A 16,178-nucleotide genomic window follows, 5' to 3' on the forward strand; every position below is an offset into this window, starting at 1 on the left:
CATGTTAACTGTTCTCTGTGTTGGTGGGGACACCATGTTAACTGTTCTCTGTGTTGGTGGGGACACCATGTTAACTGTTCTCTGGTTCTCTGCGAAGGCTCAGTGCTGTTAAGTCTGCTGTTACAGCATCCTTTAGACCCCAGTAGTCTGGGTCTGGGTCACCTGCTCTGCATCAGCCCTGACGCACTACCTGGTCTCCTGACCAACACCTGTCTCAGCTCGTAAGACCCCCCATCATCCTCATTACTCTGTTTTATTTCACTGTGTTTTTTTGGTTGATGCATTGAGTCATTTAACACTGTGTCCACCCTTACAGAGGGTCTTCGGTTGGCTCCAGTTCCTCCTCGACAGAACCCAGGCTTGTTCCCCACCACAACAAGCCCCACAGTCAGCAGCCACGCTTCAAACACTACCAGAATCTGGCCCTGTCTGGCCTCAACATGATGGCCCTACCCAGCCACCACACTGCCTTGCCTCCTGAGGACCCGCCCAACCAGAACCCTTCCCACTCTGCCTCTGCCCTGAAAAACAATACCAGGTCCTGTCCTGGTGCTGTCCACCTCCTCCCTCTCCTCGACTACCACATCGGCCTGTTCTGCCAGAGTCTGGAGGCTATCGCCCTGGACGGCTCAGGGACAGGGTCTGGTAAGAGGACCCTGAGAGGGAGCTCTCTGTCTGGGTCGTCGGACGGCAGCCTGGCCTCCAGCGTGGAGGATTCCCTAGGCAGTCAGGAGGAGTTTGCCCTGGCAGCCCTGAAGGCCCTGCATCATACTGTGGCCCAGAGCTCTGAGGTCGTGAACACCCTGCTGGCCCTAACGCCTGGAGCAGAGGAGAGCCCTCCACAGGGTAACACTAGACACGGGTATGTATGATTTGAACATTTTAATGTCCCGAATGAGGAAATTCAATACGCCACTTTTTAAAAACACAACAGATAAGCAGCGCGTTGAGCTACGGTCGGCAGGCTGAATGTGTGCAACATGCTATAATACATACGATACACATTCAGGTTTTAAAGGGCTTGATCTTTTTTGCGTGTTTGAAGCATTTCATTGTATCGGTCATGAGAAAGGCCGCAGGGCTGAACCATCACTAAATGTTTGCCTCCCAGTCTCTAATCTGTGTTCGATGTATTTATGTCCTTTTAAGGGAAGTTTTTATTTTGTATTCACTAGGCTATATTTTGTTTAATTGATTCTATGGATCCAAGGACTCCCTGGAAAACAGTAGCTAGTGTTACTGAGTGGACGATCCTGGCTAAATTAATTATTTTGATTGACCAACAGGCCCATCCTGGCGTCAGGCCTGGCCCCCCTGCTGCCTGACACCTCCATCCAGCCTGGGACTTCTAGAACCTCTGAGACCCCAGTGGATGGCACCAGAGAGGGTCCGGCCCTCCATCCTCTCCTCAGGAAGCTCCTCCAGCTGTCAGACCCCTCCTTCTCCACCAGCGCTTTTCAGAGGGAGGCCCTGGTGCCCAGCAGTCTGACGACTCTCAACATGCTGCTGGAGAGAGCACAGGAGCGGCAGCTGTCCAGGCAAGCCCTTAGATTCTACCCAAATGGCACCCTATCCCCTATATATAGTGCACTACTTTGGACCCGAGCCCTGGTTCAAAGTAGTGCACTATGTAGGGAATAGGGTGCCATTTTGGATGCGTTCTCTTTAATGCAGAAAAGAAACGACATTGAGTGTCTAGTTTAGTTAATCTTCTTCTTATATAAGCAAGTAAGACTGCTCTCGGGCCGTGCGCAGTGCAAGCTGACATGGTCGCCAGGGGTTTCCTCAGTGCAAGCTGACATGGTCGCCAGGTGTTTCCTCTGTGCAAACTGACATGGTCGCCAGGTGTTTCCTCTGTGCAAACTGACATGGTCGCCAGATGTTTCCTCTGTGCAAACTGACATGGTCGCCAGGTGTTTCCTCTGTGCAAACTGACATGGTCGCCAGATGTTTCCTCTGTGCAAACTGACATGGTCGCCAGATGTTTCCTCTGTGCAAACTGACATGGTCGCCAGATGTTTCCTCTGTGCAAACTGACATGGTCGCCAGGTGTTTCCTCTGTGCAAACTGACATGGTCGCCAGATGTTTCCTCTGTGCAAACTGACATGGTCGCCAGATGTTTCCTCTGTGCAAACTGACATGGTCGCCAGGTGTTTCCTCTGTGCAAACTGACATGGTCGCCAGGTGTTTCCTCTGTGCAAGCTGACATGGTCGCCAGATGTTTCCTCTGTGCAAACTGACATGGTCGCCAGGTGTTTCCTCTGTGCAAACTGACATGGTCGCCAGATGTTTCCTCTGTGCAAACTGACATGGTCGCCAGATGTTTCCTCTGTGCAAACTGACATGGTTGCCAGATGTTTCCTCTGCAAACTGACATGGTCGCCAGATGTTTCCTCTGTGCAAGCTGACATGGTCGCCAGGTGTTTCCTCTGTGCAAGCTGACATGGTCGCCAGATGTTTCCTCTGTGCAAGCTGACATGGTCGCCAGGTGTTTCCTCTGTGCAAACTGACATGGTCGCCAGGTGTTTCCTCTGTGCAAACTGACATGGTCGCCAGATGTTTCCTCTGTGCAAACTGACATGGTCGCCAGGTGTTTCCTCTGTGCAAACTGACATGGTCGCCAGGTGTTTCCTCTGTGCAAACTGACATGGTCGCCAGATGTTTCCTCTGTGCAAACTGACATGGTCGCCAGATGTTTCCTCTGTGCAAACTGACATGGTCGCCAGGTGTTTCCTCTGTGCAAACTGACATGGTCGCCAGATGTTTCCTCTGTGCAAACTGACATGGTTGCCAGGTGTTTCCTCTGTGCAAACTGACATGGTCGCCAGGTGTTTCCTCTGTGCAAACTGACATGGTCGCCAGGTGTACGGTGTTTCCTTTGACACATTGGTGCTTCCGGGTTAAACAGGCATTGTATCTAGAAGCACGGCTCTCGACATTCGCCTCTCCCGAGTCCGTACGGGAGTTGCAGCGATGAAACAAGACTGTAACTAGCAATTGGTTAACACAAAATTGGGTAAAAAATAAATATATATATATATAATAATAATAATAATAATAATATTATTATTTTTTTTTAAGTGGTTAAATGTATAGATATAGTAACACCCCCCCCCCCCCCCCCCCCCCCACCCCTAAACTCAAAATGCAGAATAATGCCTGGCTGGATGAGGAGTGGGCCACGAACTTAAAACTCGTTAAACTGACTATCCTTCCGATCCTCGACTTTGGCGATGTAATTTACAAAATAGCCCCCAACGCTCTACTCAGCAAATTGGATGCAGTCTATCACAGTGCCATCTAATATTGTTCAAATTTGAATAAAACTAGTCCATTGCCTGCGCTACTCAAACAAACAGCGTGAGAATATCTTAATGCATCTAGGAAATATAAATCCAATAGGTGGAAATGTCATCTATTAATATTTTGGTAGCGGATTAATAGACAACTTTCCAAGTCACATGTGCTCTCATTCATGCTGTTATGGTCCTACAACAATACATACAGGTGATGTTGTTGTATTGTAATCGGCTCTAAGGAAAACAAGTGGGCTCAGACGTCAAAATGACACTTCAAGGTTCCTTGAAGGGATTTTGTATCTTTAACCGCTACTCTTGTAATTTAATCAGGAGGCCACCACAGATGATGTTTGGGGCCACCACAGATCCACAGATGATGTTTGGGGCCACCACAGATGATTTTTGGGGCCACCACAGATGATGTTTGGGGCCACCACAGATGATGTTTGGGGCCACCACAGATGATGTTTGGGGCCACCACAGATGATGTCTGGGGCCACCACAGATGATGTCTGGGGCCACCACAGATGATGTCTGGGGCCACCACAGATGATGTCTGGGGCCACCACAGATGATGTCTGGGGCCACCACAGATGATGTCTGGGGCCACCCTGGATTTTTACCTCAAATCCAATATGGCTGCCATAATACCATTTCATGGAAGTCAAAATCACCTGTTATTTTATTTTACCTTCATTTTACTAGGCAAGTCAGTTAAGAACAAATTCTTATTTTCAATGACGGCCTAGGAACAGTGGGTTAACTGCCTGTTCAGGGGCAGAACGACATATATGTACCTTGTCAGCTCGGGGGTTTGAACTTGCAACCTTCCGGTTACTAGTCCAACGCTCTAACCACTAGGCTACCCTGCCGCCCCAGTTGTCCTGGTTTATTTAGTATTTAGTCTTTAAAATAATTTTAATACATCTCTCGATATAACTAGGACTAGCACTGCCGTGCCTCTGTTGAAGTAGATGAAGCCAAGTAGCTGTTCATGTTGTTCACAACACAAGCACATAGTAGAGTAACCAAGGTACAGGAAAACAACCTGTAACACAACAGCCAGCCACTCTGGCAGCGTATATGTACAACTATGACATGCCCCCTCTTTCACCCACTGAAATTAAGTGGACAAGGTCTCTGGGGTGACCAGGACATGAGTGTGTCCTAACAGGCTGAGGAGACAAAGTAGCCAGTAGTGTTTGCAGTTCTGGGACCTGACCAGGTTACACAGATAACAGTAGTGGTTGGGGCCTGACCAGGTTACACAGATAACAGTAGTGGTTGTAGTTCTGGGGCCTGACCAGGTTACACAGATAACAGTAGTGGTTGTAGTTCTGGGGCCTGACCAGGTTACACAGATAACAGTAGTGGTTGTAGTTCTGGGGCCTGACCAGGTTAAACAGCTAACAGTAGTGGTTGTAGTTCTGGGACCTGACCAGATTACACAGCTAACAGTAGTGGTTGGGGCCTGACCAGGTTACACAGATAACAGTAGTGGTTGTAGTTCTGGGACCTGACCAGATTACACAGATAACAGTAGTGGTTGTAGTTCTGGGGCCTGGCCAGGTTAAACAGCTAACAGTAGTGGTTATAGTTCTGGGGCCTGACCAGGTTACACAGCTAACAGTAGTGGTTGGGGCCTGACCAGGTTACACAGATAACAGTAGTGGTTGTAGTTCTGGGGCCTGACCAGGTTTCACAGATAACAGTAGTGGTTGTAGTTCTGGGGCCTGACCAGGTTACACAGATAACAGTAGTGGTTGGGGCCTGACCAGGTTACACAGCTAACAGTAGTGGTTGTAGTTCTGGGGCCTGACCAGGTTACACAGCTAACAGTAGTGGTTGTAGTTCTGGGACCTGTCCAGGTTACACAGATAACAGTAGTGGTTGTAGTTCTGGGGTCTGACCAGGTTAAACAGCTAACAGTAGTGGTTGTAGTTCTGGGGCCTGACCAGGTTACACAGATAACAGTAGTGGTTGTAGTTCTGGGGCCTGACCAGGTTAAACAGCTAACAGTAGTGGTTGTAGTTCTGGGGCCTGACCAGGTTACACAGCTAACAGTAGTGGTTGGGGCCTGACCAGGTTACACAGATAACAGTAGTGGTTGTAGTTCTGGGGCCTGACCAGGTTACACAGATAACAGTAGTGGTTGTAGTTCTGGGGCCTGACCAGGTTAAACAGATAACAGTAGTGGTTGTAGTTCTGGGGCCTGACCAGGTTACACAGCTAACAGTAGTGGTTGTAGTTCTGGGGCCTGACCAGGTTACACAGATAACAGTAGTGGTTGTAGTTCTGGGGCCTGACCAGGTTAAACAGCTAACAGTAGTGGTTGTAGTTCTGGGGCCTGACCAGGTTACACAGATAACAGTAGTGGTTGTAGTTCTGGGGCCTGACCAGGTTACACAGATAACAGTAGTGGTTGGGGCCTGACCAGGTTACACAGCTAACAGTAGTGGTTGTAGTTCTGGGACCTGACCAGGTTACACAGCTAACAGTAGTGGTTGTAGTTCTGGGACCTGACCAGGTTACACAGCTAACAGTAGTGGTTGTAGTTCTGGGGCCTGACCAGGTTAAACAGATAACAGTAGTGGTTGTAGTTCTGGGGCCTGACCAGGTTACACAGATAACAGTAGTGGTTGGGGCCTGACCAGGTTAAACAGCTAACAGTAGTGGTTGTAGTTCTGGGGCCTGACCAGGTTAAACAGCTAACAGTAGTGGTTGTAGTTCTGGGACCTGACCAGGTTACACAGCTAACAGTAGTGGTTGTAGTTCTGGGACCTGACCAGGTTAAACAGCTAACAGTAGTGGTTGTAGTTCTGGGGCCTGACCAGGTTACACAGATAACAGTAGTTCTGGGCAAGCTACAGCAACAAGGGCAGTATACTTCCTGTATGACTGGCAGGGTATTGGGGCTGTGTGGTGATCAGTTTCAGTTGGGTGCAGGCACTCAGCAGATGCAGCTTGCATACCAACGAGACCCATTTATTTATGTTTTATTTCACCTTTATTTAACCAGGTAGGCCAAAATTCACCCAACTTATTGTGGGTAGCTTGTGGAAGACTACCCGAAAGGTTTGACCCAAGTTAAACAATTTAAAGGCAATGCTACCAAATACTAATTGGTAGCTAATACTAAGAAATAAGAGCCGTAGGCCATTAATATGGCCAAATCCGGAAACTATCATTTTGAAAACTAAAAGTTTATTCTTTCAGTGAAATACGGAACCGTTACTTATTTTATCGAACGGGTGGCAACACTAAGTCTAAATATTGCTGTTACATTGCACAACCTTCAATGTTATGTCATAATTATGTAAAATTCTGTCAAATTAGTTCGCAGTTCGCAACGAGCCATGCGGCTCAAACTGTTGCATATCCCTGAACACGAGAAGTGACACAATTTCCCTAGTTAATATTGCCTGCTAACATGAATTAAATATGCAGGTTTAAAAAAATATATATATACTTCTGTGTATTGATTTTAAGAAAGGCATTGATGTTTATGGTTAAGTACATTTGAGCAACGATTGTGATTTTTTCCACGAACGCACTTTTGTTAAATCATCCCCCGTTTGGCGAAGTTGAAGTAGGCTGTGATTCGATGATAAATTAACAGGCACCACATTGATTATATGCAACGCAGGACAAGCCAGTTAACTTCTTATGGCTGCAATCCATTACTAAAAATATTTATATTCATGAAATCACAAGTGCAATATAGCAAAACACAGCTTAGCCTTTTGTTAATCCAGCTCTCGTGTCAGATTTTGAAAATATGCTTTATAGCGAAAGCAATCCATGTGTTTGTGGAAGTTTATTGATCGCTCGACAAAACATTATGAACACCTAGCATCAAAGTAGCTTGGTCACGAAAATCAGAAAAGCAATCAAATTAATAATTTACCTTTGATCTTTGGATGTTTTCACTCACAAGACTCCCAGTTACACAATAAATGTTCCTTTTGTTCCATAAAGATGATTTTTTAAATCCAAAATACCTCCGTTTGTTTGGTGCGTTTTGTTCAGAAATCCACAGGAAAGAGGGTCACGACAACGCAGAATTCCAAATAGTATCCGTAATGTCCACAGAAAAATGTCAAACGTTTTTTATAATCAATCCTCAGGTTGTTTTTAAAATATATAATCGATAATATATCAACCGCAACTGCTTTTTCAGTAGGAGAGGGAAGGCAATGGCTGCCCAATCTCTGTTGCGCATACAAAACGCTGCTGGCACCCGGCCATACAATTACTTGATGTTATCTTTCTCGCTTATTTTTCAAAATAAACTTATACACATACACATGGTTTTTCAAACTAAACTTTAACAACATACACATGGTTAAATGGAGCAAAGGCAGGCTATGGAACATGGAGTTTTCAAAATAGAAGCCACTTCCTGGTTTGATTTTCTCCAGGGTTTCGCCTGCAATATCAGTTCTGTTATATTCACAGACAATATTTTGACAGTTTTGGAAACTTTAGAGTGTTTTCTATCCAATACTAATAATAATATGCATATATTAGCAACTGAGACTGAGGAGCTGGCCGTTTACAATGGGCACCTATTCATCCAAGCTCCTCAATACTGCCCCCCAGCCATAAGAAGTTAACCTAGTAATATCATCAACCATGTGTAGTTAACTAGTGATTATGTTAAGATTGAATGTTTTTTACAAGTTAAGTTTAATGCTAGCTAACAACTTACCTCGGCTCCTTGCATCCACAAGGTCCTTTTCGGCGCTGCACTTGCGTAACAGGTGGTCAGCCTGCCACGCCGTTTCCTGTGGATTGCAATGTAATCAGCCATAAGCGGCGTCCAAAAAGGCCGGTGACCGATTGTCACGACGCCGTTTAATTGGTCGATCAGACCCAGGGCCCCGAGCTTAATGATCAGCTTGGAGTGTACTAAGGCTGAGCTGCTGTTGTCAATGAACAGCATTCTTACATAGGTATTTCTCTTGTCCAGGTGGGAAAGGGCAGTGTGGCAATTGCGTCGTCCGTGGATCTGTTGGGGCGGTATACAAATTGTAATGAGTTTAGGGTGTTGGGTATGGTGGAGGTGATATGATTCTTAACTAGATTCTCAAAGCACTTCAGGATGACAGAAGTGAATGCTATGGGGCGAAAGTAATTTAGTTCAGTTACCTTTACTTTCTTGGGTACAGGAACAATGACCTTGAACATCTTGAAGGTACAACCGACTGAATAGGGAGAGATTGAATACGTCTGTAAACACTCCAGCATGCTGGTCTCTGAGTATGAGGCTTGGGATGCCATTCTGGGCCGGCAGCCTTGCGCGGGTTAACACGCTTAAATGACTTAAACACATCAACCACGAAGAATGAGAGCAAAAATCTGGAAGGAGATCCTCGCCCTGAGCTCGTCTACTTTATTGTCCAGGGACTAAACGTTACCGGGTAATAATTCTCTGAAGGGGTGGATGGTATGCACGCCGCCTGAGTGACTTGGGCCAACTCCTTCTACCTCTTCTCCGGTGTTTTGATGCAGCCCCTCAGGATGAATAGAGCTGCCTCGGGAAGTTCAAACAAAGGATTTCTTGTGACCGCCAATCTATTATCCAAACGTTCTTTCCTGCTGTAGGTAATAATACAATACATCTTCTGAGCAAATAATGTCTGAAACAACAACAAAGAATACACCCTTTAACCTCTCTCGGCAACCCGGCGCGCTAGCGTCCCACCTTGCCAACAATAAATGCAAATGCGCTACGCCAAATGCTAATAGCACTCGTTAAAACTCAAACGTTCATTAAAACTCACATGCAGGGTACTCAATTGAAGCTACACTCGTTGTGAATCTAGCCAACAAGTCAGATTTTTAAAATGCTTTTCGGCGAAAGCATGAGAAGCTATTATCTGATAGCATGCAACACCCCGAAATACCAGAAGGGAACGTAAACAAAGGAATTCGCGTAGCCGGCGCTACACAAAACGCAGAAATAAAATATAAAACATTCATTACCTTTGACGAGCTTCTTTGTTGGCACTCCTATATGTCCCATAAACATCACAATTGGGTCTTTTTTTCGATTAAATCGGTCCTTGTATACCCAAAATGTCCATTTATGAAGACCGTCAGATCCAGGAAAAACACAGTTTTTAAACGCAACGTTATTTTTTTAAATAAAAAAAGTTGCCTATAAACTTTGACAAAACACTTCAAAAAACTTTTGTAATCCAACTTTAGGTATTAGTAAACGTTAATACGCGATCGAATTCATCACGGGCGATCTGTATTCAATAGCATTAAGTCTTCAGACGATGGTCGATATTCTCTCTCGATATTCTCTCGACCAAAACTTCCTTTGTGATGCAGTGATGACAGGAAGTGCCTCTTCTTCGTTGAACCAAGGAATAACGTCACACCAATTGCCAAGACTGGAGACATCGTGTGGAAGCTGTAGGAATTGTCAACTGGGAGCCATCTATTTTCTCTTCCCATAGACAATACAGGCAACTGACGCATTGATATTTTTTTTATTTTGGGTGATCAGTTTTCCTTGGGGTTTTCCCCGAGACACACGTTCTGTTATAGTCACAGCCGTGGTTTAACCAGTTTTAGAAACTTCAGAGTGTTTTCTATCCACACATACTAATCATATGCATATACTATATTCCTGGCATGAGTAGCAGGATGTTGAAATGTTGCGATATTTTTAACAAAATGTTGAAAAAAGTAGCCCTAGCTCTAACAGGTTATGGTATTTCGGCAGCCATATTGGATTTTGGATGCCATAATGGATTTAGAGCAGAGGAGGCTGGTGGGAGGACCTACAGGAGGACGGGTTCATTGTAATGGCTGGAATGGAATCAATGGATAGGAGTCTAACGTGTGTTCCATACAGAATGTTTGTGTTTGATACCATCGGTTTCATTCCAACCAACAGAATGAACCGGCCCTCCTCTAGCTCCTCCCACCAGTCTTCTCCGATTTGAAGTCAAGTCTTAGGGGCGCACCCTAACGTAATTGCAAGAGGTTGAACATATAAAATCTACAGAGAAACATTTGACTGAAAATAATCGATAGTTTTCTCTTGTTTTTCTTGGAGATGGTTTTTAGATTAATAGCCACATCATAAAACGCGTAAAAATTAAAAAATATAGCAGTGAATGACGGAAAGATTTGACTTGGAAAGTTGCCTGTTAATTAGCTTCCAAAAAAGTCAAGCTTACACTGATCATAAATCTCCATAGTTAATATTTCCTCCTATTGCATCTCTGTGTTTACAGGTCAATATTAACTAGATGCAGTAAGATATTCTCGTGCTGTCTGTTTGTGTAGCGTAGACAATTAACTACTTCTATTCAACATTTTCGCTGTTTATCAGATCTTGCAATATTGGGTTCATGAGCTTATGTGGCCCATTCCTCATCCAACCAGACATTATTTTGCATGTCAAATAAAATTTTATTGGTCACGTACACATGGTTAGCAGATGTTATTGGTCACATGGTAGCAGATGTTATTGGTCACATGGTTAGCAGATGTTATTGGTCACATGGTTAGCAGATGTTATTGGTCACATACACATGGCTAGCAGATGTTATTGGTCACATACACATGGCTAGCAGATGTTTTTGGTCACATGGTTAGCAGATGTTATTGGTCACATACACATGGCTAGCAGATGTTATTGGTCACATACACATGGCTAGCAGATGTTATTGGTCACGTACACATGGTTAACAGATGTTTTTGGTCACGTACACATGGTTAACAGATGTTTTTGGTCACATACACATGGTTAGCAGATGTTATTGGTCACATACTGTACACATGGTTAGCAGATGTTTTTGGTCACATACACATGGTTAGCAGATGTTATTGGTCACATGGTTAGCAGATGTTATTGGTCACATGGTTAGCAGATGTTATTGGTCACATGGTTAGCAGATGTTATTGGTCACATGGTTAGCAGATGTTATTGGTCACATGGTTAGCAGATGTTATTTGTCACATACACATGGTTAGCAGATGTTATTGGTCACATACACATGGTTAGCAGATGTTATTGGTCACATACACATGGTTAGCAGATGTTATTGGTCACATACACATGGTTAGCAGATGTTATTGCGAATGTAGCAAAATGCTTGTGCTTCTAGTTCCCGACAGTACAGTAATAACCAACAAGTAATCTAACAAGTCCCCAACAACTACCTAATGCACACAAATCTAAAGGGATGGAATAAGAATATGTACTGAATATGGCCGAGCGGCATAGACAAGATGGTATACATGGTATAAGATACAGTATATACAAATGAGATTAGTAATGCAAGATATGTAAACATGATTAAAGTACCGTTGTTTAAAGTGACTAGTGAGTCTCTATGTTAGGCAGCAGCCACTCAATGTTAGTGGTGGCTGTTTAACAGTCTGATGGCCTTGAGATAGAAGCTGCTTTTCAGTCTCTCGGTCCCAGCTTTGATGCACCTGTACTGACCTCGCCTTCTGGATGATAGCGGGGTGAACAGGCAGTGGCTCGGGTGGTTGTTGTCCGTGATGATCTTTTTGGCCTTCCTGTGATATCGGGTGGTGTAGATGTCCTGGAGGGCAGGTAGTTTGCCCCCGGTGATGCGTTGTGCAGACCACACCACCCTCTGGAGAGCCTTACGGTTGAGGGCGGAGCAGTTGCCGTACCAGGCGGTGATACAGCCCGACAGGAAGCTCTCAATTGTGCATCTGTAAAAGTTTGCCAGGGTTTTAGGTGACAAGCCGAATTTCTTCAGCCTTCTAAGGTTGAAGAGTCGCTGTTGCACCTTCTTCACCACACTGTCTGTGTGGGTGGACCATTTCAGTTTGTCTGTGACGTGTTCGCCGAGGAACTTTAAAACTCTCCACTCATGTTTTGAGTTTAGGGGGAGTGTCTCAATATCTATCAAATTACCAATTTTTGTAGTAAATTTTAAAAAATGTCCACAACAATCCATGTATTAAATGGGAGACATTAGAGATGTGGAAAAACACGGTTGTGTTTTGTTCTACCACGGCTCAGGGTAGCTCAAATACTAAAGCCCTTTTTGAGGATTGGCCACGAGCCTACTATGTTCACTTATGTCATGTTTTGTATTGCCTCCTTGCAGGTTCCAGTGTGTTGTGTCCAGTCCGGCTCTGTCTCGCTGCCTGTCTCTAGACTCGTCCTACCAGACCCTGTCTCTGTCTGTCTCCCTACTAGCTGGCCTGGCCCACAGCGATGAGCTAGCTTTTAGAATCTGCTGTCATACAGGTAACTAGGGGGCCTTGTCTGCTGTCGTACAGGTAACTAGGGGGCCTTGTCTGCTGTCGTACAGGTAACTAGGGGGCCTCCTCTGCTGTCGTACAGGTAACTAGGGGGCCTCTGCTGTCGTACAGGTAACTAAGGGGCCTCTGCTGTCGTACAGGTAACTAGGGGGCCTCCTCTGCTGTCGTACAGGTAACTAGGGGGCCTCCTCTGCTGTCGTACAGGTAACTAGGGGGCCTCCTCTGCTGTCGTACAGGTAACTAAGGGGCCTCGTCTGCTGTCGTACAGGTAACTAAGGGGCCTCCTCTGCTGTCGTACAGGTAACTAGGGGGCCTCCTCTGCTGTCGTACAGGTAACTAAGGGGCCTCCTCTGCTGTCGTACAGGTAACTAAGGGGCCTCCTCTGCTGTCGGACAGGTAACTAAGGGGGCCTCGTCTGCTGTCATGCAGGTAACTAGGGGGCCTCGTCTGCTGTCATACAGGTAACTAGGGGGCCTCGTCTGCTGTCATACAGGTAACTAGGGGGCCTCGTCTGCTGTCATACAGGTAACTAAGGGGCCTTCTTTGTCATGACTGGGTCTCCTTCACATTCGTTGATTAGATGACGTTATGCACTTTACCAACGTTTTCAGAGCTGGAATAAGTGAACAATCAATTGAAGAGATGTAAAGCCCGTTTTAATAAATGTGTATTTCTCTGTACGTGGTGGTGATGCTATTGCCGTCCCTCCAGACTGGTGTCCGTTACTGAAGGTTTTCCAGTACATCACCTCCAGGCCTGACAAGACCGTCACAGACTCTCACTGGTCACAGCTGGAGGTGGAGGTGACTTTACCTCACATCTGCTGTTGTTGAAAACAGAACAAAATCACAACTACTATGTTGTCTGTTTATACATGCTGTCTGTCTGTTTATACATGCTGTCTGTCTGTCTGTTTATACATGCTGTCTGTCTGTTTATACAGTCTGTCTGTCTGTTTATACATGTTGTCTGTCTGTCTGTTTATACATGCTGTCTGTCTGTTTATACATGCTGTCTGTCTGTTTATACATGCTGTCTGTCTGTTTATACATGCTGTCTGTCTGTCTATACATGCTGTCTGTCTGTCTATACATGCTGTCTGTCTGTCTATACATGCTGTCTGTCTGTTTATACATGTCTGTCTGTCTGTTTATACATTCTGTCTGTCTATACATGCTGTCTGTCTGTCTGTTTATACATGCTGTCTGTCTGTCTGTTTATACATGCTGTCTGTCTGTTTATACATGCTGTCTGTCTGTCTGTTTATACATGCTGTTTGTCTGTCTGTTTATACATGCTGTCTGTCTGTCTGTTTATACATGCTGTCTGTCTGTCTGTTTATACATGCTGTCTGTCTGTCTGTTTATACATGCTGTCTGTCTGTCTGTTTATACATGCTGTCTGTCTGTCTGTTTATACATGCTGTCTGTCTGTCTGTTTATACATGCTGTCTGTCTGTCTGTTTATACATGCTGTCTGTCTGTCTGTTTATACATGCTGTCTGTCTGTTTATACATGCTGTCTGTCTGTCTGTTTATACATGCTGTCTGTCTGTCTGTTTATACATGCTGTCTGTCTGTCTGTTTATACATGCTGTCTGTCTGTCTGTTTATACATGCTGTCTGTCTGTCTGTTTATACATGCTGTCTGTCTGTCTGTTTATACATGCTGTCTGTCTGTCTGTTTATACATGCTGTCTGTCTGTCTGTTTATACATGCTGTCTGTCTGTCTGTTTATACATGCTGTCTGTCTGTCTGTTTATACATGCTGTCTGTCTGTCTGTTTATACATGCTGTCTGTCTGTCTGTCTGTTTATACATGCTGTCTGTCTGTCTGTCTGTTTATACATGCTGTCTGTCTGTCTGTTTATACATGCTGTCTGTCTGTCTGTTTATACATGCTGTCTGTCTGTCTGTTTATACATGCTGTCTGTCTGTCTGTTTATACATGCTGTCTGTCTGTCTGTTTATACATGCTGTCTGTCTGTCTGTTTATACATGCTGTCTGTCTGTCTGTTTATGCATGCTGTCTGTCTGTTTATACATGCTGTCTGTCTGTCTGTTTATACATGCAGTCTGTCTGTTTATACATGCTGCCTGTCTGTTTATGCATGCTGCCTGTCTGTTTATGCATGCTGCCTGTCTGTTTATGCATGCTGTCTGTCTGTTTATACATGCTGTCTGTCTGTCTATACATGCTGTCTGTCTATACATGCTGTCTGTCTGTCTATACATGCTGTCTGTCTGTCTATACATGCTGTCTGTCTATACATGCTGTCTGTCTATACATGCTGTCTGTCTGTTTATGCATGCTGTCTGTCTGTCTATACATGCTGTCTGTCTGTCTGTCTATACATGCTGTCTGTCTGTCTATACATGCTGTCTGTCTGTCTATACATGCTGTCTGTCTGTCTATACATGCTGTCTGTCTGTCTATACATGCTGTCTGTCTGTTTATACATGCTGTCTGTCTTTTTATACATGCTGTCTGTCTGTCTGTTTATACATGCTGTCTGTCTGTTTATACATGCTGTCTGTCTGTTTATACATGCTGTCTGTCTGTTTATACATGCTGTCTGTCTGTCTGTCTATACATGCTGTCTGTCTGTCTATGCATGCTGTCTGTCTGTTTATACACGCTGTCTGTCTGTTTATGCATGCTGTCTGTCTGTCTATACATGCTGTCTGTCTGTCTATACATGCTGTCTGTCTGTCTATACATGCTGTCTGTCTGTCTATACATGCTGTCTGTCTGTTTATACATGCTGTCTGTCTGTCTATGCATGCTGTCTGTCTGTCTATACATGCTGTCTGTCTGTCTATACATGCTGTCTGTCTGTCTATACATGCTGTCTGTCTTTTTATACATGCTGTCTGTCTGTCTGTTTATACATGCTGTCTGTCTGTCTGTTTATACATGCTGTCTGTCTGTTTATACATGCTGTCTGTCTGTTTATACATGCTGTCTGTCTGTCTATACATGCTGTCTGTCTGTCTATGCATGCTGTCTGTCTGTTTATACACGCTGTCTGTCTGTTTATGCATGCTGTCTGTCTGTCTATACATGCTGTCTGTCTGTCTATACATGCTGTCTGTCTGTCTATACATGCTGTCTGTCTGTTTATACATGCTGTCTGTCTGTTTATACATGCTGTCTGTCTGTCTATGCATGCTGTCTGTCTGTCTATACATGCTGTCTGTCTGTCTGTCTATACATGCTGTCTGTCTGTCTATACATGCTGTCTGTCTGTCTATGCATGCTGTCTGTCTGTCTATACATGCTGTCTGTCTGTCTGTCTATACATGCTGTCTGTCTGTCTGTCTATACATGCTGTCTGTCTGTTTATACATGCTGTCTGTCTGTCTATACATGCTGTCTGTCTGTCTATACATGCTGTCTGTCTGTCTATACATGCTGTCTGTCTGTCTATGCATGCTGTCTGTCTGTCTATACATGCTGTCTGTTCTCTATGGGCAGGTGGTGCGTTTCCTGACCAGTCTGTTCAATAGGAAAGCTTCCACGTGGAGTGTGTTTGTTGAGTCGTCCTGTCAGTGCCACAGTGAGGTAAGAAGCAGAGCTGTTTGTCAGCGGTATAGAAATAGAATAA

General features: G+C 44.7%; 1 protein-coding gene across 1 annotated transcript in view; it reads left to right on the top strand.

The window, feature by feature from the left end:
* Nucleotides 1-16,178, top strand: part of atrip (ATR interacting protein) — a 46,431-nt gene that overhangs the window by 21,154 nt on the left and 9,099 nt on the right. The window contains exons 7-12 of the mRNA XM_064967426.1: nucleotides 98-221; nucleotides 317-862; nucleotides 1,287-1,538; nucleotides 12,414-12,556; nucleotides 13,282-13,373; nucleotides 16,049-16,135. Of these exons, the coding sequence (XP_064823498.1) occupies nucleotides 98-221; nucleotides 317-862; nucleotides 1,287-1,538; nucleotides 12,414-12,556; nucleotides 13,282-13,373; nucleotides 16,049-16,135 (1,244 nt within the window). The remainder of the gene's footprint in view (nucleotides 1-97; nucleotides 222-316; nucleotides 863-1,286; nucleotides 1,539-12,413; nucleotides 12,557-13,281; nucleotides 13,374-16,048; nucleotides 16,136-16,178) is intronic.

Source organism: Oncorhynchus masou, chromosome 6 (assembly GCF_036934945.1).
Source record: "Oncorhynchus masou masou isolate Uvic2021 chromosome 6, UVic_Omas_1.1, whole genome shotgun sequence".
Taxonomy (NCBI): domain Eukaryota; kingdom Metazoa; phylum Chordata; class Actinopteri; order Salmoniformes; family Salmonidae; genus Oncorhynchus; species Oncorhynchus masou.